At 41.3% G+C, this 27,723-nt stretch overlaps 4 protein-coding genes across 20 annotated transcripts; 2 read left to right on the top strand and 2 right to left on the bottom strand.

The window, feature by feature from the left end:
* Positions 1-385: 385 nt before the first annotated feature.
* Positions 386-5,728, bottom strand: spz (Spaetzle domain-containing protein). 15 transcript variants are annotated; one of them, XM_036819714.3, is made up of 8 exons: positions 4,825-5,728; positions 3,034-3,171; positions 2,811-2,888; positions 2,261-2,437; positions 2,137-2,197; positions 1,625-2,009; positions 1,193-1,413; positions 386-743 (listed from the first exon to the last, which is right to left on the bottom strand). In XM_036819714.3, exons 1-7 carry the CDS (start codon positions 4,894-4,896, stop codon positions 1,245-1,247), a joined length of 1,080 nt encoding a protein of 359 aa, XP_036675609.3. In that variant the 5' UTR covers positions 4,897-5,728; the 3' UTR covers positions 386-743; positions 1,193-1,244. The 15 variants fall into 15 exon arrangements, with proteins under 15 accessions (XP_036675609.3, XP_036675610.3, XP_070852030.1 ...); XM_036819715.3 differs by having other exon boundaries at positions 1,625-1,982; positions 4,825-5,727; XM_070995929.1 differs by having other exon boundaries at positions 2,137-2,437.
* Positions 805-1,204, top strand: LOC108016147 (uncharacterized). Its single transcript, XM_017082762.4, has one exon. It carries the CDS (start codon positions 977-979, stop codon positions 1,103-1,105), a length of 129 nt encoding a protein of 42 aa, XP_016938251.1. The 5' UTR covers positions 805-976; the 3' UTR covers positions 1,106-1,204.
* Positions 5,729-12,253: 6,525 nt separating the features above from the next.
* On the top strand, positions 12,254-19,845 carry LOC108016126 (uncharacterized). 2 transcript variants are annotated; one of them, XM_065866326.2, is made up of 5 exons: positions 12,254-12,653; positions 15,013-15,303; positions 15,469-15,826; positions 16,650-16,853; positions 18,457-19,845. In XM_065866326.2, exons 1-5 carry the CDS (start codon positions 12,648-12,650, stop codon positions 19,257-19,259), a joined length of 1,662 nt encoding a protein of 553 aa, XP_065722398.2. In that variant the 5' UTR covers positions 12,254-12,647; the 3' UTR covers positions 19,260-19,845. The 2 variants fall into 2 exon arrangements, with proteins under 2 accessions (XP_065722398.2, XP_065722399.2); XM_065866327.2 differs by having other exon boundaries at positions 12,255-12,653; positions 19,578-19,845.
* A 352-nt stretch (positions 19,846-20,197) lies between these two features.
* Cpr97Ea (cuticular protein 97Ea) lies at positions 20,198-24,238 on the bottom strand. Of its 2 annotated transcripts, none has more exons than XM_036819729.3 (4): positions 23,933-24,238; positions 21,452-21,636; positions 21,040-21,316; positions 20,198-20,980 (listed from the first exon to the last, which is right to left on the bottom strand). In XM_036819729.3, exons 1-4 carry the CDS (start codon positions 23,939-23,941, stop codon positions 20,360-20,362), a joined length of 1,092 nt encoding a protein of 363 aa, XP_036675624.3. In that variant the 5' UTR covers positions 23,942-24,238; the 3' UTR covers positions 20,198-20,359. The 2 variants fall into 2 exon arrangements, with proteins under 2 accessions (XP_036675624.3, XP_065722457.2); XM_065866385.2 differs by having other exon boundaries at positions 20,198-20,971; positions 23,933-24,237.
* Between the last annotated feature and the right edge of the window lie 3,485 nt (positions 24,239-27,723).

Below are 27,723 nucleotides of genomic sequence, written 5' to 3'. Positions count from 1 at the left end.
ATTAAATGGTGGCACTTTGCCCGCCCACAATGAATTCGAAAGGGAATCCACAAGCATTCGCATTGTTCGCCCGTAACTTTGACATAGTTTATTGTGTCTTTGGAATCGATAAATAGTATTGATTTCTACATGTGCCAAGACACATCGCGCATACGCCCCGCTGCCAACTCTGGAACTCCAAAACCGAAAGCAAAGCCAAAGCAGGCGGTGCATGTTATCCTTATGCCGATGAAAGGTAAAAGAAAAGCCACCCCTGGGAACGTGTTTACACTCACTAGGGTGTAATTGGTTTGTGCTGCGGGGCGGACCGAATTATGGTTAATAAGCAAATAAATTGTCCACCAGGTACTCGCCGATGGGTTCAAAGAACTTTACTTTGCTGTCATGTACTTGCATACATTTATTTTACATTATCTTTCTTTAACATACATTTTATGGATAGTTTTTTCTTTTTTTGTTGGTATTTTTATATACTAGGACTAATTAATTGCATGCATTTCTAGCTTAGACATTAGACGAGGAAGCCAAAAACGAATATATGACACGAATATGTTTACAGTGACTCGATTTTAAATTCTTAATTAATATGCACATTAGTCTATGTGTGGATTCTGCACTCGAGAGCAGATTACAAATGTATTTTGTGTGCGCGTGGGGGAACTACAAAAGTACAGATTATAAAATAATTCAACGACCCCTGGATAGTTTGGCCTGCCATTCTATGTGATGGGTGCAACTTGAGGCTGCAAAGAGAAGAGATAAAAAGAATTAAGCATTTTTGAGATCTAGTTGTCAGGGGGCCAGTGGCGAAAGCAGTTGAGAATCGTTTGTCTTGCAGTCTTAGTCTTAAAAATCAGTCTGTTCCGATCACAGCAAACGCTCTTGAATATATTTGAATTCGTTGAAAAAGTTATCTTCAAAAAATAAACATTTTAACATTTTTTGTTGAGCCAACAATTGTTTGCTGATATCATCGATGGATCGCGCTGTTGGAAATTTTGAGAACAAGTTCAAGTGCCTGGTGAAGGCCGAAGGCAAGGGCATGGCCCTGAAACTGGTGGGATTCTACGCCGTCGGCTGGACCCTGCGCAAGTTGGTCAAGTGATGCGTTGCGGGTCCCAAGGATCCAATTAGTCGTTTTCAGTTCTTGTCCCCTTTTCAAATTCCATGTACAAATAAATTGTGGTCTTACCTCAAAATCACATTTACGCAACAATCGACTGGAGAACTCCCAGTCTGCAGATTCACAGGATTTTCAGGGCGCACTTGCAGCAGGATGGGATCTTAAAGGACCCCTGACCCACGTCGTCACCCTGAATACTGACCAGGGTCTGCTGTATGTAGTGCTGCTTGCAGATCGGACGATAGTGCTGCGGAAAGTTGCTGGCAAAATCACAGGGTTTACCATCTCCCCTGGAAAAAAAGTATCGGATTATGTGAAGTTCTTGATAAATTTACAATTTATGCTTGAGGTTATTAATCAATAACTCTTACATCTGTCATTTAAATTCTTATAAAATTTATTTATTTGATTTGGCAAGTCACACCCTTTCTTGCTTAATAAATTTTAGATGAATAACCACAAACAATAAAATGGTATGAATATTTTGCAAATCCAACTTACTCGCACTCTTCGATCTGTATGCCCTGCTTGTATTCCTCATCATTGACGATCAACTGCCAGGTGTTGTCCGACTTTTGGCCCTTCTTCGGAAAAATAAGCCTCCTGTTGCTCTTGCAGAGGTACATCTCGTCGGGGTCCCCACCCACGCGGGAGCTCACATCCGTGGGTTGGGCATTGTTCATGAAGAACTTGGCGTACGTTTGCTCCAGCTTGACTTTGAACTTTGACAAATTGGGATAGTCGTCCACTTCCGTGCAAAAGGTCTTCAACTGATCGCTGCTATTGTTTCGGCAGGGCTTCAGTCTATTGGTGGCATTGACCAGGGGCTGAGGTGGTGTCAGGGGCGGCCGATAGGTGGCTAGGGGGGAATCGGGGAAGACAAAGGCTAAAATTAGGCAAGCGCCAAAGGCAGTTGGCCAGTGAGTATGGGATCGATTTAGTTGTTAGTTGTATATCATGTTAGTATAGTATCGAATGTAACTGAGAATCTATGTATAAAGAGAGGTACTTACTGTCCGATGGGTGTCGCTGGAGATGCTGGGGCTGGTCCGACTGCACCTCGGCACTCACATTCTGCAAAGAGACGAACGTATCGTTAAAGACCAGATTCAGCTTGCCGTCCGGGGAGCGCTGCACTTTGAAGTATTGATCTTGATCTGACTGGCTCAGGCTGTGATACTGATGGTAATGGCGGTTCGGATCGGGGATCGGGGACTGATTCTGATTGTGTTTCTGATTGCGATTCGGACTCTGGGACGTACCGCCCCGCTGGGTGGGTATGGGCATGAAGGATGCACTGTCCGTGGTCGTTGTCTGTACGGGTAAAATTCGCTTGTGTTACTCTTCATCCGATTGGCATAAAAAAGCACAAAGACAACACAAACCAACAAACCAACAATATATGGAATGAGCAATGAAATGGGGATGCAATAGATGGACGATATAGATATAAGGGAAAGCAGCGCTAATTCGCCTTTGAAGCTGTGAATCGCCTTTAATTTAGCTCTCCATGAAAAAATATTTTAATCTAAATCTACAACCAGATTATAATAAAGTTAAATATCAATCAGGATTCCAATTTAAATAACCCTTTTGGTAATTTGAATTTTAAAACTCCCCGTGCTTTATGGCTGTCAAAGGCGAATTTTCAAAGATCTATGCTTAAGCCAAGTGCAGGTACACTTACATTAAAAAGTACAACTCCTTCATCATTGGTTATTTTAAATAGGTCTTTGATGATACCATCATAATCCTTGGCCTCGTACTGTAGCGAAAATGGCGAAATAAAAAGACAAGACTTTAGTCTCGGTTCAGAAATTTTGACCACACAGACACATATTGATTTTGGGATTTTGGGTATTGGTATTGGGATACGAAGACTAGGACACCCTGGGACTCTGTTCTCACACCTGCAAATGGTAACATCCTGACCTTCCGGACTCCGATTTCATCGTGCAAGCCAAAAGGGCCTTATAGTCTGCCTCTGCTTTCGCTGCCTTCAACTCGGCTTCTTGACGCTTCATTATTTCGATATTGATATAAACTATCTGAAAGATACAGGTGAGAGTTTTGTTTGCGGTTCATCAACATTGCCAAGACAACGTAGTATAAATTCGTGGGTCGGTGTTGGTCGCTTAATTTTGCCTCTCTCTTCATAGTCGGCACTACATTTGCGTATTTTAAAAGTTTGAACAGCTGTTTTCCGGGCAAGCGCAGTTTTTCGCTCGACAACGGTTCCCTAGTCACGTTGAGTTAGGACCTGAACCATAAGGTACAATCTCCCAAATCTCAATTTACAATTCCAGCGGATCCGGAGTGTTCCCCAAAAATTAACTTTGCAACCTCAAACCGAATTCTTTAAGGGGCGTATCGAATACGATTTGGTTATCAGCAGAAGCATGCGAGAATGTCAGACCGAAATTATAATAATAACAGACCAATGAAATGTACAAGCGGATCTCAATTTAAATTTAACAGCAATATTATAAGTTAATGTTTCGACAATATCAAGGCTTTAAAAAAAATAGCTTGACAAGTCCTCAACTTTATCAACGCACACAAAGAAAAGTATTTAAAAATAAAAAAGCTGTTGTATAACAAAACCTCGATAATGGTCTCTAATCTCGTGTATGGCACACTTCCATAAAGGCATTTTATTATTCCTCATTCTTCTCTTTTAACTTTCTAGAAAGATTTTACCCCAAAACAAAATTAGAACCGGCCGATAAAAAACCCGATCTTAGGTTCCACCCCACATGAACTTTATTGCCTGAGAACTGTCACTATTTCTCTAAAATGTTTTTCCCAATCTTGTCAAGCTGTTAGCAATCAACCTTTTTTTAAACGCGTTCATCAGCGTTTTGGTTTGAGGCAACTAAGTAAAACAAACATTAGATAATATTTCCATCACTGTTTTAGGTTTTCCATGAACCCATTGGAACTTAGCCAGAACTTAAAGCGATCTTTGGAACCGGTTCGGTGTGGAATTCACGGAAAACCTGGAAGACAAAGTTAGGGGCGCTTTTCAAAACGAATTTCCTAACATTCTATGTCATTATTTCAATTTAATTGATTTTCTCACAGCGATGATCATCCCTTTTGTCGGCAGTTAATTACCTCACAAGTCGTGTGCAGAACGTCTGGCATTATTGATGTCAATTAATATTATTGCAATGCCTATGATATGCATTTATAATATATAGAGAATGAAAATTGCACATAACTTCTAGTTGGCAATGCTAACAGGTTTCCAGCCTCTGACTAAATATAAACTTGAAAATGCCCTTCGGCTTATGGAAATGCTATAACATATACGGAAAATCAAAAGTTACTTATAACGAAGATGAGATTTATTAGGTAATAGCCCAAGCCCGAAGTATATTGCAATGCGATGAGAGTTATGTTAAGCAGACATTAAGATAACACTAAAACAACAGTAATACAGTCGAACTTTCATAACTGGAACGACCACCTGTCCCAGAAAAAAATCAAGTTATCTAGAGTTGGGGTAACATAAAAAAATCAACTTTTGTTTTTTTAGTTAGGACACTAAAACTTTATAGCATATTCTTCCATTCTGAAGAAATGGTAGTACCAAAAAATTTTGATATCAAAATTTTTCCAAAATAATATTGAACTGACATTGTAATGTTAGAGTTATAAAGGTTCGACTGTTATAAAATTTGAAAAGAATTGCTCACCGAGGTAAATAGGGCGAGAAATACCACCAGGACTTTGAGCAGCGTTACCCACATAGGCGTCATCATCATCATCTTGAGGCTAATCAGGTGGGTATTTAGTTAGAAATGTTCTATGGACGGTGACCGTCTGCGTCGGGGATTAAAATACAGCAGGAGATTGACGGATCGGTAGAGGCTTATACCAATTTTCTTATTGCTACAACTTTGTTTTTTATACCGCCGTTGTTGTTGTTGATATATTATTGTTGATCTGAGTTTTTTATGGGCTTTGCGTATATAAAGAATAAACAAACTGGCACGACTAAATGTTAATGCCGGGCTTTTATATTGGTAGCTGATGTTACTGTTGCCGTAGTTGTCGTCGGTGGGTATTTATTTATAAATATTTTGTGCGGGGCTCTTTGTGATATGTTGCCTATTCCGTTTTGTTTGTTTCCTTTGCACGTTTGCGAGACACAGACAGACACTTCAATTAGTCGGTTTGCTTTTCACTTTAGTTTCGCTCTCGCCGCTTTAGTGGAACCGTTTTCGGATGGGGTGCCGATGAAAGCCCTTGATTTTGATTTTAATTCGGTTTATAATATTGGATGTTTTTGCTTATCCAAGTGGGTAGTCCCAAGTCTTGGTCTTGAACTTTTCGGTTCTGAGGACCGGCTTTGAGTGACACGAAAATCGCGAGAGGCCTGCGCTTTTATGGACCTCAAACCATCTGTGGATCTGCCACTGATCTTAAGTCGTATAGAGACGCGCGCTGGGATTTTCCGATCGGATCGCAGAGTTTCACCATATCTCCATATATCGGGGAGATCCAGAGGTATTATCTGAATGCGACTTCTGGTTCGATTTCTCGCGATCGAGAACACACGACAGCGAGAGCGCTCGTCTGGAAGGCAACTGAAAAGCGGAACCCAGGGGCCCCAAGAGACCGACTCTGCCAGCTCCCCAAACAATTGACAAGTGCAGGTTTAAGCGGAGCTTGCGAGAGTGCGAGCGGGAGAGGGCGCCGCGAGAGAGCGAGACGGGAGGCAGGGAGCGGGACGGGTTGGAGCGAGAGAGACGTCGATCGGGGGAGCGGGACGGCTGGAGAAGAGCCAGCGGACTTTATCACAGCTGACTTGCCTTATGCGCTGCGCTACTAATTGCCCCTGCTTCACGAAAAACTTTAAGAGCCTGAATCATCCTACACTGGCAAAAAAACCTTGCTCAGGAAACTGACTTAGGAAGTAAGAAATGTTAGATAAATATGAAATTAGATTGCATCTTGTCTAAAAGTCATTATTATCATTATTATAAGCGATGATCTTCAACAATCTGAATCATTTAACACTTGCACAAAAACGTTGCTCAATAAACTGTAATATGATATAAAATATGTTACAAAAATATTAAAATAAATTTGGATCTTGGATATAAGGCATCAACCGTTTTTTATATTTTTTTGAAATTTTTTGCTTTCTAACGATTTTTTTTTTTTTCATATTTTTTGTTTAATCTAAAAAATTGGTTTAACTTTCATTTGTATAAAGATTTTTTTTTGCATTAAAAAAACAAATACAATTTTGTTATGACGTTTTTGACATGTAGCAAGCAAATCGTATTATGTTATCAATTAAGTCGAAATAATGTTTTTAAAATTTTAAAGCTGAAATTTTATATTTCCTCCACTGTTTTAATATTAAGTATTAAAGTATTTTGGACTAAAAAAACAGATATAATTTTGTTCTGACATTTTTGACATTTAACAAGCAAATTATCAATTAAGTCAAAATAAGGTTCTAAAATTTTAAAGTAGGAATTTTATATTTCCGGCAGACTGATAGCATTTTCATTTTACTGTTTTATTATTAAGTATTAAAGTAAATTGAGCAACCACACAATAATGTTTTGGATGCTTAGCTTACAGCTTTCTAAAACAACGCTATCAGTGTTTGTTCCGCTGCAAAAGTCAGACATTTGATAGTAAACGAAATGTTTGAATTGTTTGAATAAGAAAAATTTATTATATATGTATAAAATATACACAAGATTCCTCCTAAACGACCACAATTTAACATCTTTCTATCTGTACATTTGTTTTTGAACACCACATTGACATTATTGACATTTTCTGGTAATTAAAATGGTAATTAAATTCTTTCGTTCTAGGAAAGTGGAACTGTACTATCTCTCTCAGACTTTTTATTTCAAAAAGTAGTCTTTGTTTTTCGGTGTAAGAGTTTCATAGGGGCTTATAAAAATCCATTTTCCATTGAGTTTATAACACTCACATTTATAATCGCCGTTGTATTTTGGGAACATACAAATATTAAAAAGAAGAGAATTTACTTTACAAAAAAGTTCTAATTGTGATTCAAGTTTAATATGTCTTATACCTCATACGGTTATATTTGAAATAATTTACCCAAACACAAAAAACCCGAATTTATTTTACCAAATGCATCACCACTACCTTCTCTTTCAGGGGTAAACCCGTCACTTGTAGGGCTTTCCTCGGTCGGCCAAGTCGGGCCTTGGCTAACACCTGTTGTCGCTGAAAGTAAAAGTGAAGCGGGCCCAAAGCTCCCCATCAAAGCTCTATGAGGCCACCTGCTCTCGGCACCACTACTATTAGTCCATCTAATACATTTGCTATTCGGAACGGGTGCCGGAGCACGTCAGTTCCGTCGGCGCACGCGTCATGGGAGTCACAGATCGAAATCGCTTTAATTGGCCACCGAGTCTCCGCCTTGAAGCGTGCTAAGCCGTTGGGAAAGACGGTGACTCAATTGGTATTTCCGAGAACCCCGGACAAAAAACCGCAGCTTGCAATCGCACACTGCAAATATTTGCCATGTAACCGGCATCTGACGCAGTCGTTCTTCAATGCAATGAATGGATATTTTTTGTTAAGTGGTTTATGGTCACAAAAGTTGATGTCGTTCTCCCAGAAAACCTTGAACTTATCTTGATAATATGTTGACTCTTGGCCATTTCTAGCAGATGTCTGATATAAAGCGGCTTCGCAGAATCGTCAGCTTTATCATTGATTCATGAGAAATTTTTGTATTAATAAATAAATACGAGAACGTAATAAGAATGCATTAAAAGGGGGAAAAGTATCGTGTAAGTAGTTATACGTGTTTGCAATCTTAAATGTTCATCATGAAAATATGTATCTTTTTGTGGTCAATAAATATCAGTTCTAAAAAATCATGTTCTTTATTTGCTTCCAAGAAATCATTCAAGTGCATTGTTCAACTATCGGATTACTTTTCAATATCATGTTGTTGCGCAATATTTTGAAGAAACTTATTGCATACTTTGGGGCTTAAATAAATCTTGGTGCATATTTGTAGGCCCTAATGAAATGTAGTACGTATAAAGATCTTACTTGCAAATTAAGTGATTTAGTAAATTATAGTAATAGCTTTTTTATCTGGTAATTTGCACCTTTCTCTTCTTTACTCCAAGCTAGATTTTGTGAGCTAAAGTTCTACTTAGCATATCTTGGATTAATTGACTGAATATTTGCAATCAAACCGCTACAAATTACATCTTATTAGTAAACATTGAGTCATACGTTTATCGATTAAACCTGTATAGTTAAAGTGAGTGATTTATTGATAAAGGTCAAGATTTTTCACAATGTATTGCAATAGTTATTATGTGGAAAACGTTGTATGTCTGAGCAAAAACCTATTAATTGTGCTTTGCAAAATATATGTGAAATTAAATTAAATTTCTTTAAATGATTCCTCTTTTAATGATTTTTAGTATTCTTGGTAATTATCCAATGTTGCGTGTCTGCCTCACCTTTTCTTACATTAGCCAGCTATAAGGCTGAAAATTACTTACTTAGAGGTGCCAGAAGAAAAACTGCGTGTGCGCAGAGTTATGGTTAATGGGCTGCCATTTTCCCAACGACTTGATCCAATTAACCTAATAGTCATAAATCGCTCGGGAAACAGCTGGCAGATTGGCCAATCGAGCGAGGATGGCCCAAAAGTCAGGGCAAGTCAAGCGGCCAAAACTCCCGGGTCAAGTTAATGTGAAAATTGGGAAACAATGTTGGCTTAATGACAGCTTGCTCATGCATGTGTGTCCAAGCTGGAATCGCGGCGTGTGTCCGAATGTCCGACCATCCGACTGAATAAATAATGAAATTGCATTGCACATTCAATAAAATATTTTCAAACGGGGCACAATTAAAGCGGCACGGCACCTGAGAAAAATGTGGACGCACCACTTTGCAAAATGCAATTTCAGCCATGACAGCACCACACGAATCGCATTTCTTGTGCGTTCGCCTCGAAAATAAACATTCGAGGCAGGCAAACTGGCAAACTGGCAAACAGGCAGCCAGGACTACGAGATCGCGGCAGCACTGTTGCTCAATTTGTCGGCCGAATCGATTGCATCACAGCCGTAATCTCAGCTGCAATATTTTATTTTACTTTATTTTTCGGCTAGTCGGGAGTGGTATGAAAAATGGAGATGCCCCTTGCTGGAGTGCTAGGCAAATATATTGGTCCCAAGAGCCAGGCGACAGGCTTTCACTTTTTCCTGGCCAGCTGGCTGGCGTTCCATATCCATATCGGTCCATACAATAGCCCAAACTGAATAATGCCGTGCAGTTTCCTCTCGAATAGGCATACACAAAAATAAAATATCATAGAAATCGACCAAAATAAATGCCGAAAACGAGTTCATTTCCGATATGGATTTCAGATATGTATGTATTTTTGTCGCCGGCACAGCGAAACTCTGGCGAATTTGAAGTTGAAGTTCATTGCGCAACTAACGAGCAACTGCAGCAGGAAGTCGAGGAAGTGGAGTGGACTCTTTGGTGGCTTTGCCGTTCGGAGTTCGGCGTTCGATGTTCGGGTGTTTTCTAGCATTTCCCAATGCGCAGCGGCCTGTTATCGCACTTCACGTTACACTCTGAAAACTTTTCCCAACACATTTTTCCATTGCGCTTGTTTATTTTTGCCTGCCCGCTCTGCCAATTGCCCCACGTCAATTAACAAAAAAAAACAGCCGAGGAAAACCCATGAAAAGTGAGTGAAAAATTAAAAGCACATGTGTGTTTTTTGGCCTCGGACTTTGTCTGGATGATGATATAAAAAGATAGGCAAAAACCCGAACGCCATAATGGCAGGAAGTGGCACTCTGGAGCCAAGCGCTTTATGAATTTATTTATGAGAGGACTCAGGACACGAATTCCCGTGACAGTAATGAATATATTTTAATTGTTGACTTATTGCATTCCCGTATTATCTCTTCGCTTCTTTCATCTGTCATTTGCCGGTATAAATTGTACGTTAATTCCAATGAGCTACTTCCTTCCTGTTCAAATTTGACCGGTTGCCGATCGATAGATTTTCTTTTTTATCGCTGCGGTGGCGTATACGCAATATATTGGGTGCGGGCCGCGAGTTAAGTTGGCCTGTTGAATTGGACTCACTTTCTGTGCATTCAACTTGAACTGAATGGCCACATTGTCGGTTCGGCGGAAATTTAACTTAACCGCAAATTATCCCCGGCGAAGAAACATTTATAGCTCCCAGCTCCACTCTTTAAGTTGACAACCCAATAAACAGTGGGCAAAATATATAAACAATATTAAGAAAACAATTGCGCGAGGGAAAATGTGAATGGCGGAATTTCCACGAATTGCAAATGGCCTTCAGAGGTTTTTGAGATTTCGCAAAATATAACAGCTAGCCAAGTGCTTCTTTTTAAAAGTTAAAAAATATTGTGATGCCTAATTAGTCAGTAGTTTCTAATTTGTGACCAAATACATTTTCAAAAAATTTAGAAGACCATTAAATATTATGAAAATACTATTTTACATAATTTGTCAATTATGGTTTTTCTAATTAACAAATTGTTCTGGTCGATATTTCTGAAAACCTTTTCCTCGTTCATAGGGTATTTCCACGCAAAACCTTTTACGCCAGCACCGCCCCCAATCGCAATTATCTTGTCCCATTAGTATATATTCGCTGGCTATTACATGAGTCGGGGATTTTCTTCTTATTTTCATTTTTATTATTTTGCCGCTGTTTGCCTTGCCCCGTCTTGTTTTCCTTTTGCTGTTTAACAAATTTACAGTTTGTTAACTACGAGTGCTTAAGTATTATGTTTGGGCCAAGTTTTCTTCATGTTCATTTCGCGTTTTGCATTTATGTAGTTGCAGTTGCGATTTGCAGTTGCAACTTCAGTTGGCAGTTGCAGTTGGTCGGTCTGGCCTAAGCCCATTTCACTTTCGGTTAGATAACCGCAGTCCAGCGATAGGTGGGATAAGTTGCGAACCGGGGATTTGCCTACATAGGACTTGTCATCAGAGAATTGGGCGACAGGCAGTTCCAACTGTCTTACCAATTTACCAACCCATTGTTCGCCCCGCCATTGTTAGCCTTAATTGTTTGGCGCGCTTACAAATGAATCGCTTCTGACATAGTGACAGTGAACTCTCGACGAGAGGAGGGCCTAAAAGTTGACAGGGACCCATTTGTCGCAACATTAGATAATAGCTTGCCCTCAAGTTCGCATTGTGTTGCTATTTTGGGTCTCGGCTTTGGAGTCTGCAGTTGAAGGCTTCTATTAGTATGCCTGGGTTCAAGGTTGTAGCTCTTAATTTAGCCAGAAGTTGGGATCAAGTTACCTTCAGGTCAAGAACCAATATCGCCAATCAGAAGTTATTATATTATATTATTATATTTGATCATTCATAGTAAAACTATTTAAATCACATAAACTTCGTTGACCAACTTGCCTACTAATGAATATTGTAAGAATGTTCCACTTTCGATGAAGTGATAAAAACTTAAACTTCAAGGAGAGTCCTAACCAATGTTATGCAATTAGAGCTTTCTTTTACTAGAACGGCTTATTTGTTATAATATATAGTTAATCATAACGAAGATCTAAAAGAGCATATTCTATTAAGCAATCTAACACTTAAGATCATAGAATAATGGCCAAGCCAAATCTTGTCCTTGCTTTACTTCTTTCGACGGCGACTTTTCCATTAGCGATCCTCTTAGCTTATCACTCCATTTCAAGTTCGTTGCCTCAGTCTTTTGATTGGGCCATGTCAGAAAACGAAGTCAACGGTGCTGTTTTTTCAGCAGTCGAACACGTTTGGGCCACCGAACTTAATGAGCCGCATTGCAGTTTTCAGATTGCCACATGTTGCCCAAAGTCGATGCCGCTGCCGATGCCACTCGAAACGCATTGAACCCCAGACACTCGTTTATGGCCAAGAGGCTGTCATGAAAATGCCGAAAAAATATAAAATAAATTGTAACACAAAAAGAGCGGGAAAGAGAGGGCAGCACTCTTAACCCCTCGACTAAGAGCGTGCCAAAAAGACCCCCAAAACCGCTCAAATGCAGTGGCGCCTCGGCTCTCCGGTGATTTCTTTAAATAAGCCGCACGCGGCGATTTTCGAGCACAGTTCGAGCGCAGACGTTGCCGAGATACAAAGTGGCAGCAGATACAATCCCAGATCGGGCGACTCGAATCGGTGAAAGAAAGTCGAGAGTGAAATTTTGTGTGCGCTCCAAACCGCTGAGACGAATGCCGATGACAAAACAAACGTGAAGCGAAACGGTTCGAAATCGAAGTCGAAAAAGTGCGGCGGCCAAGTGCCAATTGCAAGTTAAGATTGGCCAAGTGAAGAAAGTTAATGTGAAGAGGAGGCAGCGTTAAAAAATTACAATAAATTTAAAACCCACCCGAGGACGTCATCGGTAAAAGTGAATTTTGAACTTGATTAGCCGCCCAGCTAATCCAAGGCCCAATTTGAGCTAATCCCACGAAAAACACAGCCAAACGAAATGAAGGTAAGTCAAAGGATACCGCAGTGAAAGTTGATTCGAATACTGGACTAATTGAGATACTTTTAATGGAGATACAAAAACCATATCTAGTTTATGCAATTTCTTTGGCAAACAAGTTCAAGTGCAAGGCATTCTGCAGCAAAACCCGTTTTATGTTGGCCACACATCGCTGACTTTATTAGCTAAGCTCCCCAGCAGGCTGCGTGACTTATAGAGATGCTTTCGTTACGCAACCCCATGGATAACCCAAAAATCCCAATCGATGCTTCAGTGCACTCGAAAAGCTGGCCACCTTTCCGAAGACCTTTATTCACTCGGAACCTTATGTCATGACTCGCAAGAAGCGCTGACCATTTGACCGAGTGTGAAGGTAGATGTCGTGCATAATTATTATGTCAGACCTGCGGCTTCTACTCCTCAGCGGGTTGCTTTCGAAAATCGTTAAGAAATTTGAATATGGCTAAGCTGAATGTAGCTAGCCAAACGGAAAACGAAGACGAGGCACACGTAGAGACATTAAACGCGTCCGTAAACTGAACCTACCGCAAATAAATTACCACTCAAAGTTGAGCTAGTAATATATATTTTTCTTTAAAAAATACATATAACAATGTAGGCCTTCTGCTCACTGTTCGTTAAATAATATTAAAAATGCTAATTGCTTGTGAACACGGAAAAAGAGAGCCATTACTCTGTGTGAGAGCCACAAAGCCGGCAAATACAACACTTTCACTCTCAGCCCAGACAAAATATTGGCCATAACAATGAGTAAACACAAAACAAAAAAAGAAACCAACGAAAAACCAATCAAAGAGAAGAGGTTTGGCCAATATTGGCCAATAGTTCAATATGCCATCGAATTCAAGCGAATTTCGCACTCAAATTGCATTCCGTTAATAACTCATTTGAACCATAAATAATAATTGCGGCAATTAACTTTCAATTATTTTTATTATTCTCTGCCATTGTGTTTCATATGTTTATGCTTATGCAATACCAAATCGAAGAACAATATTTATTATGATTAATTAGTGCATTTGTATGCAGATTGCAGTGGGTCAATTGTTCGGGCCCAGGGCTAAGGCCCTTTATGCATTGTATAAGAAATCACAGCATATTTGGCCAGTCATAATTGAGGTTGCGCCATCGCGGGGAGAAAGGCTGCCAATTTAATTAATATTTTTCGAGGCGGTTCCACTTTAACCCAAATACAAAACTAATTTAAAACGCATTTGTCAAAAATATCAATAACGCTTATTGATCGTTCCACAAACGATTCGACGACCCAAATTCGATTTGACTATACTTCGGAGTAAGTGGATTGCACAAATCAATGTACCGAAGTGTGGCCACCAAATGTTTCCTATCATTTCTCAGAAATGTAACTCACTTTAAACTATTCAAGATTGTTTAATAGAAGGAAATGACTGGAGATCGCGAACATTTATAGTGTTAAACAAAATCGTGGAGGAATTTTAAAGACATCATAAATTTAATAAGATTTGGTGGTGTTAGATATATGAAACTACGTTTGTGGAGAAAATTATATAAAGGCAACACAAAGAAAATGGAATAATTGTTTAGTGAGATTTTCCGTAATCATAAAAATATTTAATTTTCTTGATAAAAAGTGGTTCAGTATTTTGAATTTATTTAGAGAAGATTAGTTAGAGGAGAAGGAATTTCAGGATTTCAAGGAACTATTTAATGTGTGCTACTTTCAGCTCCAATTAATTTTCCCATAAATTTCCATTATGTTGTAATAGTGGCCCCAAATTAAACTGGTTCCTTAAAGCATTAGCCCAAATATCAATTAGCATATTGACAGTTTGATGGAGCATGAAACCTCTGCGAACGCCGTGAGTCAAAACAGTGACTTAACCCCCTCTTGGCCAAATTGGCTATGACCATACCCCCCAATCCACCCCCTCCAATTAGTCTAAGATCGCTCAACTGTAAACCGAGTAATATGGGGGTAAGGATGGGGGTTTCGGTGGGTTTGCATATATGCAGAGCGAGGATTACGAGTGGCATTTGTATCGGCGGTAAGTGGCAGATTATGATTGCACATGGAGTGCGTGTGTGTGTGACAGTTGACAAATGAGTGCACAGATGTAGCAAGCGGGCAAACCGGCAACAAAAAAGCGATGGTGGTGCAACCACCGCAGCGACACATTTCGGCAATTGAATTTTCCTCGTTGTCTGTGGCCATTGTTGGGGCTGTCACGTAAAATTCGAATAGATTCATAAAAGAATTGCGCAATATACTGTCATTTCTTCGTAATAGGTGATCCATTTTTGCATGTTTTTTGAATAGGTGCTCCAGTAAGACAATTTATTAAATGTCTGTATCCCCAAATAGGTCTTCAGACTGAGTCTACTGCTGGTGGCCACCCTGCCTCTGATGTGCCACGCCCATCCTGCCACCGACAAATCACTCTCACTGGAGGACACAGACCTCGACAACGAACCGGGTGAGAGTGTGAAGGAATCCCAGGTGCAAAAGCGATCCGGCAGCTTCGACTATGTGGCGCACCTGAAGTCCGGCCTGCTGTCCGGAATTGGCCAGGCCTCCGCCTCAATCGCCTCCGGCAGTTCCGGCGGAAGCAGCGGGGGCGGGGATAGCTACAAGTCCCACGAGATTGTTGTCCATGTAAGTTGAGAGCCGCATTTTCACGACCTGATTTTGCAGCAGGGGCTTTCCATCAATTAAAATCGTTGGTCAAACTTAAAGAGCTAAAAGCACACATAAGCGGTTAAAAAAGGGTTCATAAAATCTACTTCGCTTGAAACCAGCTAATCTTTCCTCCATTTCCAGGGCAACTCGGTGGACTACGACCCCTGGTCGTTCAAGAAGTCCGTGCTGAACACCATCTTTCAGGCGGTCAAGGCCATCACCGGCGGGGTCACCGCTCTCAAGGGTCAGCTGATCAAGGGCAGCGGCTATGCGTTGAGTGCGGGCGGCAACCTGGTGGCCGCCGGTGGGGACAAGGTCACCGACGTGGGCAAGTCCATCATCAATTCGGCGCACATAAACTCGCACACCTACGCCACTAGTCACTCCTCCGGCGGCGGCGGTCTGTTCGCCAAGCTGACCTCCTTGTCGGGCGCCTCCTCAGGCGGCAGCAGCGGTCACAAGACGGTCTCCGCTCCTGGACCCGTCCTGCATCACGAGAGTAAGTACACTCAGAGAAAATACTATAGTTAGGCGATTGAATAAAAGAAGGTTAGAAGAAATCTTAAAACACATAGGGAACCCAATTTTTATTTGTGAAAAAAATATTAACGAAATATTTTGATATAATGTCTTGACCTTTTTTGGTGTTTTAAAATATACAAATAGATACAGAAAAAGATATCAGTGGTACTTATTTAAATCTTAATCCATATTCAATCAACAGCCATTAAATCTAAAAATTATGCAAATATATATAACCCATAAACAAATCCAGATCAAGTTTAAATAATGCAGTTGCTCTTATAAAAAACTCAAAGATACATATCTAATTTCCCTTCGAAAATAAATGGTTGCAAATTTTAATAAAACAAACTAACATTTTATAGGTACCTCTTACTTTACTTTTAACCATTTTCTTATAAGTCTATGCACTCTCCTTGTAGTGCATTAGACATTCATATTCGAAGAAATTGGACTAGGTCGCGAGACTATTATTTTTATCCCAATGCATATGCCATTGTGCATTCGGCCGTGAAATCAAAACATATTGTCTTTCGCTTACGTAATCCATTTGCTGAACTAGATGCATGACAATTAAGCCGCCTAATAACCAATACGACCGCACCTGGCCAAAACGGAAGAGGCAACTCCCGGCCAGCAGCTCCGATTTAGCCGCAGATACAATGGCCAAATCGGAGCATGCTGCGTGCAATGAACCTGGCCGGCAACTTTCGTTTTCGCCAGCAACTTGTTCCGTCGGCTTCTCCGTCTGCAACTGCGATCCATATTTACCGAATGTCTCCGCATTTGTCTCGTTGCAGCGATCACCACGTACGAGATACCCACCGGCCACGCCAGCTATGGACCCCCCTCGAAGCCGCCCTCCTACAGCAGCGCCACCCACCAGTACCTCCCGCCGGTGGGCGGGGCCAGCTACAGCGGCGGAGCGCCCTTCAGCGTGAGCCACCCGGCGGCCTTCGAGTCGCCGCCCAGCAACTACCTGCCATCGGCCTATGGACAAGATGGTGCGTAGTTACCGGGTCTGGAAAAAAAAGAACTTTGGGGCTTGGTCATATGTAAATAACCTCCACTGTACATACTCTTCTATACTAACATGGGTGAAGGGTTGTTCAAAAATATTATGATATCTTTAATATATGTATTATTCAACAGATCTATGAATATGTAAATATAATATGATAAGAAAAGAACTGGAAGTCCTTGGCGACCTAAAATCGTTATAAAAACTGTTGACCAGTAGATCCAACCTACAAAAATATTTTAGCTTTCAAGTTTTTAAAATTTTTAGTCTCCAAAGATTTCTGTTGTACATCCTACTTATAAGTATATGTAAATATAATAGCCATTACAAGCCCCCTTTCCTTTTTCCATTTTGTCAAATTTGAAATATTTTTAAAATATTGAGTTGCAAGTGTCATTTCTATAGTATTGAAATCTTAATTTTATAAATGTTTAGGCTAAAAATCATTCTATTCCACTTCAAACATGTCAACCGTTAATGGTTAGAGAAAATGTAAATATGTAATTTAAAAGTTTTCATGAGAGTATCCTCGAGATGACAATGACAGGCGTTGGCTTGTCAAATCATCTTGCAATCGCAAATCACTCAGCTTCATTTGCATACCCAGCTGTCCCGCCCCGCCCCCTACATCTCACCGCCCTTTTTTGCCCTCATCTCATTTCCGCACGTAGCAAACAGCGAGAAGAAAGTGAAAGCCCCATCATCAGTTGCTCATAACTCGTGAAGAAGAGGCACAAATCCCAGAGAGACATTGTAAACACTGTAAAAATCAACACTACCAGTCGAAATCTCTCCCCATCTGACCATTAACGTATGGGTAGGCCCCTTTATAACTTGTTCCAATGACACACTTCCTAGACTAAGTTTATTCGATTTTTTAACACCCATTGCGCAAGCGAACATTAATCGATTCATTGTACATAGAGGCATCTGAACATGTTTTAATAAATTATCACGTCATACCTATGTATCCGTTAACAACGAGTAGAGCCTAAGCGAATTGTACAGATATTAATGGCGCCATTTGCAGTGGCCACATGTCGCATACTTGATAAAAGTGCGCATACGCATTTAGTCAGTGGCCCATTAAAGAGTCTAGCGAAAGGCCTTCGATGAAACGCGGTCCGTCGACTCTCCTCATTCAGCTAACCCAAACTAAAAACGGAATTCATCTGTGATCATCATGAAAATCATTCTAAAGGCGAGCAAGAATGTACAAAATGTGTAAAGTAAACCAATCATTTTGCATACGAAAATTAAACTAAAGTCATCTAACACAAAAAGCACACTAAACAGAGGAAATTGTATTTTCTAAACCTTTTTTAATTAATATTTTAAAGTTCTAAATTTCTGCAAAGTTCATTGAAACTGGAAAATACATTTTCTCTGTGCACCTCACAAAACTCTTACATAAACAGACCAGACCAAGTGTAAATACCCAAACATTAAAAGGCAAATATTTAATTTGGTAAATCTAATGAAGTCTCACTCATTGCATACACACCTCGACAACAACAACCACTACATCACAACAAACTACCACATACACCACCCACCCACTCAAAACAACATCCACAAAATGGCAGCAACAAGTGCAAATAGCAATGACTTTAACATCTATGGACGCCACGCAAAGTTGTCGGATGAGGAGGCTCGAAAGGCGGCTCTGCAGCTCCAGGAGATCCTCAGCATGCTGCCCAATGGAAAAACGGAGTATACGGCCTCGAAAACGGTGGCTTTGGACACAGGTGCACCCACGGGAACGGGTTTGGAACAGGCGGAGATTTATAATAGCTATGGCTTACCTCTACCCAATAACCTGGGCACCTTGGAGTCCCTTTCGCACACGGAATCCATAACTGCTGCCTATAATCCGGCCTCTAAGAATCCAGCGGATGTTTACCATCAAATGGCTAAGAGACCGTCTGCTGAGGAGCTCTACATTCAGAAACATCCAAATGAGGGTTATGATTATCCACCACCTGGAGCAGCTGCACCACCGCCACCACCACCGCCGCCAGTTTCCGGGGATTACAGGGTGGAGAACTATCATGCCTCGAAGAGCAATGCCCTCAAGGATCTGACGCCCATTATAGCCGCCTTGGAGGTGGCCAAGAGGAAGGGTAATAGCCACGGAAGTGGACCCGTCTACTCCATCGAGAAGCAGGTTCACAAGCAGTCACCACACTTCCAGTATCTACCGCCAGTGGTGCAGAAGTCCAAGTATGTGTACAGTGCACCACCATCATCGTACCACCCAGGACACAGCGGTGGTTACAAGGTGCGCCGCCAGGTGGCGCCAGGCGGCAAGCACGGGAAGCGCGTCTTCCGGCCGCAGGACTACGAGATACAGGACCCACTGATGTTCAACCGCCTGCTGGAGGTCTAACGGGAGATCGCCTGTAGTCCTTAGCTTATAGTCCTCTAAGTCATGTCCAGCATTTACCTATAACTTATTTATGTTATGTCGTTATCGAAATCGTTTATCGTAATTAATTATTTATTGAGCTCCCCAGAAAAGGATGGCAATAAAGCAAGCCCCAGAAATTGCATCCGAAAACTTAAGCACAGCATGCTATGAAAACCGATTCCCAGCACCACCAATCACCACCCACTATATCTTCTCGCACTCCCACTTTCCTGCGCTGTAGCACCACCCACATAGAATCGGGAACCCTTTTCTCACCTCTCACCGATCTCTTTGCAGTCTACCATCAGTAGAGGATGATTACGACGAGGAAGCTGTGGACCACGCCCCAATCGTTTACAGCACCGTCCATCTCCACGTATCCTAGAGTTAGTCAAACCGTTCCTGCCTATTCCAAATCTATCTGCTGTCACTCCCTCTCATTCTATAAACATTTCCGATCCGAAGAACCCTGAGTTGGGGGCCTCACGAGAACTGCAGTTCGCAGTGATTGAACTTTACCATCTTATGTTTAAGTATTTAAATTAAATAAATCGTTGAATACAAACTTATTCTTTTACTATCAAGATGGGAGATAGTCGATGCCTAAAAGTAGGCTTTATAAAGTGGAAACAGCCATGTAAAGTTCATGTAAAAAGGATTGTAGACAGATAAAGGAAGTATGTTGAGAATTTAAATATTTAAAAATTAACTATATATAAATTATCCAGATAAATAGTATAAACTTTTATTATTATAATAATAAAACATTTGTAGAACCTTTTAATACCTTTTACCACCCTTACCTCTATTTAAGTTTTGAGCCGAAAAGTAGGCTAAAAAAGAGCAAATTTATATAATCTCCCAGTGTAGTTAAATCCCTTTTTAAAATAATTTAATAAATAATTCTAGTAATTAAATCTCGTTTAAGAATCAGTTAATTTATTAATAGGGAATTTTTATTATCGCTTAAAAAATCTCAGGGACAGGGCACACCTGTGCGATTAGGACCTAAAAGCAAGGAATCTCTGGGTTAATGAGGAAGATGGGGACTGCTGGGTAACCACCTCTTAGGCTTCAAATCAGTAGTAGCCGAAGGTGATGTCGTGCAGTGGCTGGGCATTTCCTTGAGGCAATGCGTAGTCCCTGGCTAACTGATCCAGCAAACCGGAGCCACCTCCTCCACCACCACTGCGGGATTGTGGTTGCGGCTGTGGCTGGTAGCTCGGCTGCTGCTGGACAGGTCGAGCAATGGGCTGCTGGGCCTGGCCGAAGCCCACGGGTTCCAGCAGTGGACGTCCTCCGGAGGCGGGGGCCAGGAATCCCTGAGCACGGGCACTGCTCGGAGCCGGCGAAGCGGGGGGCAGGGCGTAAACGGGCCGGGAAATCCGCACATTAGAGGGTCCCTCGCCGAAGCTCTGGGATTGGGAGTAGTCTGGTTCTGGGCGAGCTGGACGCTGGAGTGGGGAATATAGCACGTCAGTGGTGCGCTGGGCGCCGGGAACTTGGAGTCTAGGTGGTGCAGGACCCACCGATGGCTGGTGGTGCTGCTGGGGCTGCGGGATCGGTTGATGCTGCGGCTGAGGCTGTGGTGCATACTGCACCCGACGTTGTGGCTCCTCCTCCTCCTCATATTGCACATACTGCGGCTGGGGCTGCGGCTGCGGGCGTGGCTGTGGACGTGGCTGGGGTCGCTGAACACGCTAAGAACATGTTAGTTATATCATTTTAATTAATTAAAAAAAATTATCTCCCAACTTACATAAGGTTTTTGGGGACGCTGGGGCACCGGCTCATCTGCGTAATCAGGTTCCTCCTTGGCTGTTTCATCGACCAGCGTGGGTGGTGCCACTGTGATGCCCTCTCCGGAGGGCTGGAACCCGTACTTGTTGGCTCCGTACTCCACCACCCTCACCTTTCCGGTTTCGTCCACATATCCGTACTTGCCCTTGACTTCACCGGTGGCCAACTTCGTCTCGATTTTGAAGGAACCATCGGCACCCTCGTAGCCATAGGTGTAGGAGCCATCTTCATTGTGCCTAAAAAAAGGAGATAAAAGTGTTCATTTAGCTTTATAAAAAATATGATATTATTATAAGATAAGATTATAGTTAATAAGAATTATCAAATTTGGTAAATTATTTTTTGGTCTTAACAAATATATGGGTACTTACTTGTTGATCTGCTTGAGGATGGCCACCGGATCGGCCCGAGGAGCTTCCGCACGGGCAGGAGCGGCATTTGCTCGCAGCCGAAGGGGAGCCGTCCTTGGTGTGTTCTCCTGGTAATCCTGATAGTCCTGTGATCTCACCATGCCCACTCCCACTATGAGGCAGCCGACAAGTAACACGCGTTGCATCTGTAAGATATACCAATTATAAGTCAATTATATGTGTGCGGATGGGACTTAAATAAGAATAAATCTGCCTAGTGAAATGGCAACCGGTTCGCTAATTGCACCCTGTCCATCAGAAAGGTTGGATTTCCATCTTCCCTCTGGCCAGTGGAACACCTTGACAATGCATCGGTGTCTGAGTGGTGCCAAGAATGCCAGACGGCGACGTTGTCTACAAAAATCTTAAGTCAGGCTGCCTTTCACTTTTCCGCCGGCCAATGACACCCTCAATGCCAAGCAGGAACCGATAGCCCGGATTCAGTTACACACACTCAAAAAAATACTTACTTATAACTAAATAAAATATAACAAATTAATTGTTTAACTTTCAGAACAAAAATAAAATAAAATCTTTGATATATAAATACATTTAAGAAAAGGACTTTATGAGAACTTAAATACTTTTAAGAATTAAGTACTTGTCATTTTTGACTAGAAGTGAAAGGATCGTATTTTTTGAGAAACATACATTTTATTGAGTTAATTACCCCTTCATTTTTATGACAATCAGGCTGATTAAAATCTTAATTAAACAGAAATAACTCTCACACAAAAATAAATAAAGCTGTACTCTACTCAATTTCTGATTAAAAAATTCCTAAAATTACAGGTACTTCAAGGTGGTATTTTCCGAAGTGCAGATCCCACTGCGAAGTTGCATAAAGGCCGAGCCCAGCTGAAAACCCAATCCCAGTGACACGCGATATGGCAGCCCAGCTCGATGGACCTGGATGGGATTAATTGAATGCCCAGCGTGGTATGGAATGGTATGGTATGGTATGGCGTGGAGAAATGCTACCGGGAACGAAGATGCCGGGTAATGCCAATTATCGTTGGCCAGCCCCGCGACTCCCACACAAGGCACACATCGCAGCTGCAATTGGGTAATCCGGCAGCAAATTCGGGGAGAGAAAAACCCAAAAGAGGCAGGCGCACACAAATTATGTATGGGAAGCTGGGAAAAGTTCCCACACTTGCCGAAATGTGTTGCAAGTATGCAACTGCAACTGCGGCAGCGATCAGATGCATTCGCGGCATGCAAATGCCAAAGAAATTTGCGGGAAAATTACTGAATCAAAGAGGAAGCAAAGGTGGATTTTATAACATAAACCTGTGACCATCCATGTCTTTATATATGTATTTCGTCAATACATTTTTCAGAGTTGTCTATTATGGCCGTATCCATATGACACCTGCTTAAGTTTCGTCCAACGCTCATTATTTTACGAGTTTATTCTGGGTCTCCATGACCTTTTCAAAGAAATCGCAAGTTTAAGCAAATGGAAAATTTTATGAATTGAAATATTTGTTTGCTTAATTGACTAGTCATGAAAGCAAAAACTTATTTATCATCACTTTCGGAGGGGTTTTTCCCCCTTTTTCCTAGAATACCCAGTGAGAATGAGAATGTTTGGCTTTCACAGACCGAATCCTCTAAACCAAAAGCTGACTAGAACCATTGTTTAGATGGCCAGAATCGGTATCTGGTTTATTTGGCTTTTACTCCTTTTTGGCATTTCGGACTGTGACTTTTTCTGGCCATTCCGTTTCGACCATTCCGCATGCCGAAACCTTTCACTATCTAGGCTCCATGTGCCGCAGCCTTGGCGCGGACAGGTGGACGGACAGGTAGTTAGATACAGGCACAGATACAGATACAGGTACCGATAGAGATACATCCAGGCCACGACATGCTCGGGGGACCCAGTGCACCGAAAACCAGCCAGAAACTGACCAAAAAGCTGACTGCCGCGTGTGAACTGAGCCAAAGTTTGCCTTTGATATTTTCGCGAAAACTATGCGGCTGAAGCGAGCTTGTTAGTGCAACGAGTGCTGACTGAAGTTCCTGCAACAATTTTATAGACTTTTTTCTCAAGAAGCTGCGTCGTTCATAAATTATGTCAAAATCCAGTTACCAAATTGGGTGCCAAGTGGAGTGGCTAATGGTATTGGGGGGACTGGATCTCGGGCACAAAGAGCTGGAAAATGTCGCTTGTAGCCAAGCTGAACAATTGCGATCGGGGCTGGGAGCAAATTAACGGTTGGCTCGATTTGCATAGCAAATTATGCGATATTTGCACAACAGTCGCCGCAATGGCGATGACGTAAGATCCAGTACCTCCTCCTCTCTTATTTCATAGATCTAGGCATCCTGAAGTAATACACCCCCTTTTTAAACAGCCACGCATTTAGATTGTCGAACGACCTTTGGTATTTACCACCCACCGACCGACATCTATATATACGCCCACTCACATACCACTTTCATGTTGTTGAATTGTATCCGCTGATTGGCTTTTGTGGGGCCAGCTATTTCGAATCGATTAAGCCCTGAATGCAATCGCAAAAGGCCTTCGCTGGCAACACCCAGCTGAAGTAAAATATCGAGTGTCGAGTGTCGAAGACAACAAAGCACTTTCAATTTCGATTCCGAGTCCGAATCCAATTCCAAATCCCCTAATGAACCGGGTGACTATCTCGGGCAAATCGGCCAAATCTTCGGACCGACTTCGGTGGAGATCGCGTGGAGTATTATTAACTTGGGACCGACGGCAACTGAGCCGCCCAGGTTGTTGTATTTCGCTTTATATACCGATCGCGGAAAACCTTTTTACCTCTCCCATAACGGACCAAAGACCCCGTATCCCCCAGCCCGCAGCACCACTGAACCACCGAACCACTCCAACAGCCACAGCACCACAAAACTTCACCAATGAAAGGACGGAGAGCCGCCGAACGTTTCTCTGGAGAAAAAGATATAGAGATATGTGGAGAGAGAGGCTGTAGAGCTTGACCGAGCTTGAGATTGAGACAGAGACAGAGACGAGACTCCACGGGAGTTCTCTCTGTGCTTCGGCGAGCTTTTCTTGGCCATTACTACAGGAACGGCCAAGAATAACCATATAAAAAGGAAATAATGTAATTATAAGGTTTTAATAATCCCAATTTATTGTTTGTATAAATTATAATATAATTATATATTATTTTTAATTAAAGGAAATTAGTATTAGTTAAATACATTTATTTTTGTTAATGATATTTCTTGTCTTCAATAATTTATTTTATCATATAAACCAGTTGTATAGCTTTTAATATGGAACTACCTAGAAATAGGATAGGTTAACTGCCCAAAAAAAAGTCTTCAGTATAGTTAAAGAAAGCTCTGTTTAAAATGTTCAATAAAGTAAAGAAAAACAGTTTAAATTTTCCTTTCACTCAACTTCTACCAAAAATTCAGTAGCGGTTGTCTCAGCAACTTGACATGATTAAAAACCAGGCAGCAATTTAATAATAAATTTAACAAATTTAACAAATTACTTTCTAAATCGAAGCGGGTACTCTTACTTTAACCCCGACCTTCCGAGCGCCATGGCAACTATCCCAGGCCCATTTGGATGTGGCTATCCACATCTACAAACAATTAATCAAAACTGTGAGGCCCATAAATTGTAAAAAATGAAGCTAAGTCGGCAGGCCGTGTGGCTAATGAATGAACCAGCCAACAAAGTGAAGTGAAGTGTTGCGGATTCGGCCAGAAAATGCCAATCCTCCTAGGGTAAACAGTTGGGAGATTCCTTGAAACCACGACCTTCTGTGATTTTCACCATACCCCAATTTAAAACAAAAGGAAAAACAATTTAGTGCCGTACTTTAAGACTAAAAATACAAGTCAAGTAAAACTTATAGCAGTATTCATAAATCATTTAAAAAACCATTAATCCCCAAAATACTTGCAAGCTAGTCGGCTGCGAACTATTTCAAGAATTTATGGCCATGTTTCTGTCTCTGGTTCAACAGTGCGTATGTTTCATGTCGGAGAATGTTACTTTATGACGGAATCAGAACCAGACAACGTGTCACTTTTGAGAGTGTTAGCTGCACTCCACGCCTTCGCCTGGTTTTTATTTTTTTGCAACCACTCGAAATGGCCTTGCCGTAGTAATTCCGTTGGAGATAATGACACACCACGAGTAGCACTCGGTTAGTGCTGAAAAACCGCATGGACAAGGCAGAAATGCAACCCGCAGCGGGATGGTGATAGTTCAGTTCAGTTAGGTTCAAAACTGGTTAGCCCCTGCACCACATACCAGACCAGGAAACAGTCAACTGTTATCTCCCATTCCCGAGACCCCCTTTCTGGTACTGTATGCCTCCTTCAAGTGCCGCCCATGACGCAGGGCGATTTCCAGTCTTCAAGTGCGTGCGATTGTTATTTTGCCTGTCTGCCTTTTTCTCTTGAATATATCACATTAAAGACTAGTTTTTACTCGTGGGAAGCGGACTGGGGGGCGAATGGGCGTGCACCTGAACTTGCGCGCATGCGTAGACGCATTGGCATGATCAAGGTCGAAAGAGTTCGCGAAAATAAATCTGAAAATGCCAATCGAATTTGAAATACTCTTAAGTAATATACTAACTTTTCTTGATATATAATGAACCACGAGTTCGCATTAAAGGTTTAGTGATTTAGTAATTTAGTATATATGTAAGAATAGAGAAAAGCTAAAAAGTCGCCTGGCAACTTGCCGTTTTTCTCGAATATTCTTTGTTTTCCAGTTTTTAACTTACATTTTCTTTCAACTACTTAAGTTATTCTTGTTTAAGTTGCTACAATAATATTTTATCTATTTATTTTTGCCACCCATGTTTATTTTTCAGCTTAAAAAAGGAACCTTTTACATTTCTACAGAAGCCATAAAGGTATTCAGTTCAATTGCAAAGAAGTGCAGAAGGAATTGGAGAATCGGAAAGGACTCGACTTATGGCACGCCAACGCATTTTTGAATGGCGACCATAACAATCCCATTCTCACGGTTGTTTTGCCTCCTCAGCTGCTGCTGAAAATGTAGTAAATGTAGTAAATGCAGCAGCTGTTCATAGTTCAGCCATAACAAAGCAGACAATTTTTCAGGAAATTCTTGAGTCATGCCAACGCCCAGGCAGACCAGTTTCGCAGTTTTGCTCTGCAAAATTATATAAATGCTGAAAATATACAAATAATTTCAAACTTGCAATGTGTGTTTGTGAACTGCTTTATAAGAGGTGCAGTCTGGACTTGATTCTTCGTTGGTGCTGCTGGCAAAACGTTTTACATTTTTGACTTGGCCAACTAGCACAGTGGGAAGAAAATATCAGAAGACTTGTAAAAAAAACTGAAAAACTTTGATTTACATTAGTCTATTTTAAGTAGTCCTTGAAAAGGAACAAATTGTTAATAATATTATTTTAGTTCTCCTTAAAACAATCATCAAGATTTCCTAACATTTTTCTTACATTTTCAAGAAACTGTCGATCACAATATTTAATTAAATCAAAAACCTATAGTAAATCTGATCTATATTCAATTAAATTACATAATTAAAAGCCCATTAAAGCTAACGAACAGATAAGTACCTCAATGACTTAACCTCTCTGTCTGCCTTTTGTTCGGCGGGTGACTTCCAATTATCCCACAAGCCTGTAACCACTGCCTCCCAGTACTCGCAGTCCACACACCCAAAAGACAAAGGCAGTGGTTCCAGCACCCAGCACCCAGTACATAGACCATAGACCATAGACCATGCTTATAGGCTATAATAGCTTATGGCCAACTGGTCGGTCGGTCGTTGGTGGCAGTGCATTTGAAAGTGGTTTGGGCCAGCACATTGCATAAGTGCACCAAATTCCAGTCAACGGCAAATCCACTTCGGTTTTCTATCTGAATCGGCTACAGTTTTTTTTCGGTTTTGCCCGATCATTCTGTGTTGACGTAATGGCCAAACGATTATTGGCCACTTGCTGGGCCTTTGCCTTTATTTCATTCGGCTTGATTTGGCTACAATTTCAGTTGCGGGGCGGCTTAATTGAAGCGGAACCTGGTAGTTGGCCAAATTGAATGCCAAAACAGATATTTGAAATACTTCTGGGCACTGAGAACAATTGGGGAGCAAGAGAAAAAGATTGATGATTGCCTTTTCATTATTAACATTAATCACTTCATTAACCCCATTAGGCTCCATATATTATCTGGACAATATAATTTTTAACAGACCCAAACCAATGTTATAAGAC

This window comes from Drosophila suzukii, chromosome 3 (assembly GCF_043229965.1).
Source record: "Drosophila suzukii chromosome 3, CBGP_Dsuzu_IsoJpt1.0, whole genome shotgun sequence".
In the NCBI taxonomy this organism is placed as follows: domain Eukaryota; kingdom Metazoa; phylum Arthropoda; class Insecta; order Diptera; family Drosophilidae; genus Drosophila; species Drosophila suzukii.
Note: the sequence above shows the minus strand (reverse complement) of the source record. Positions and strands in the feature narration are given on the sequence as shown.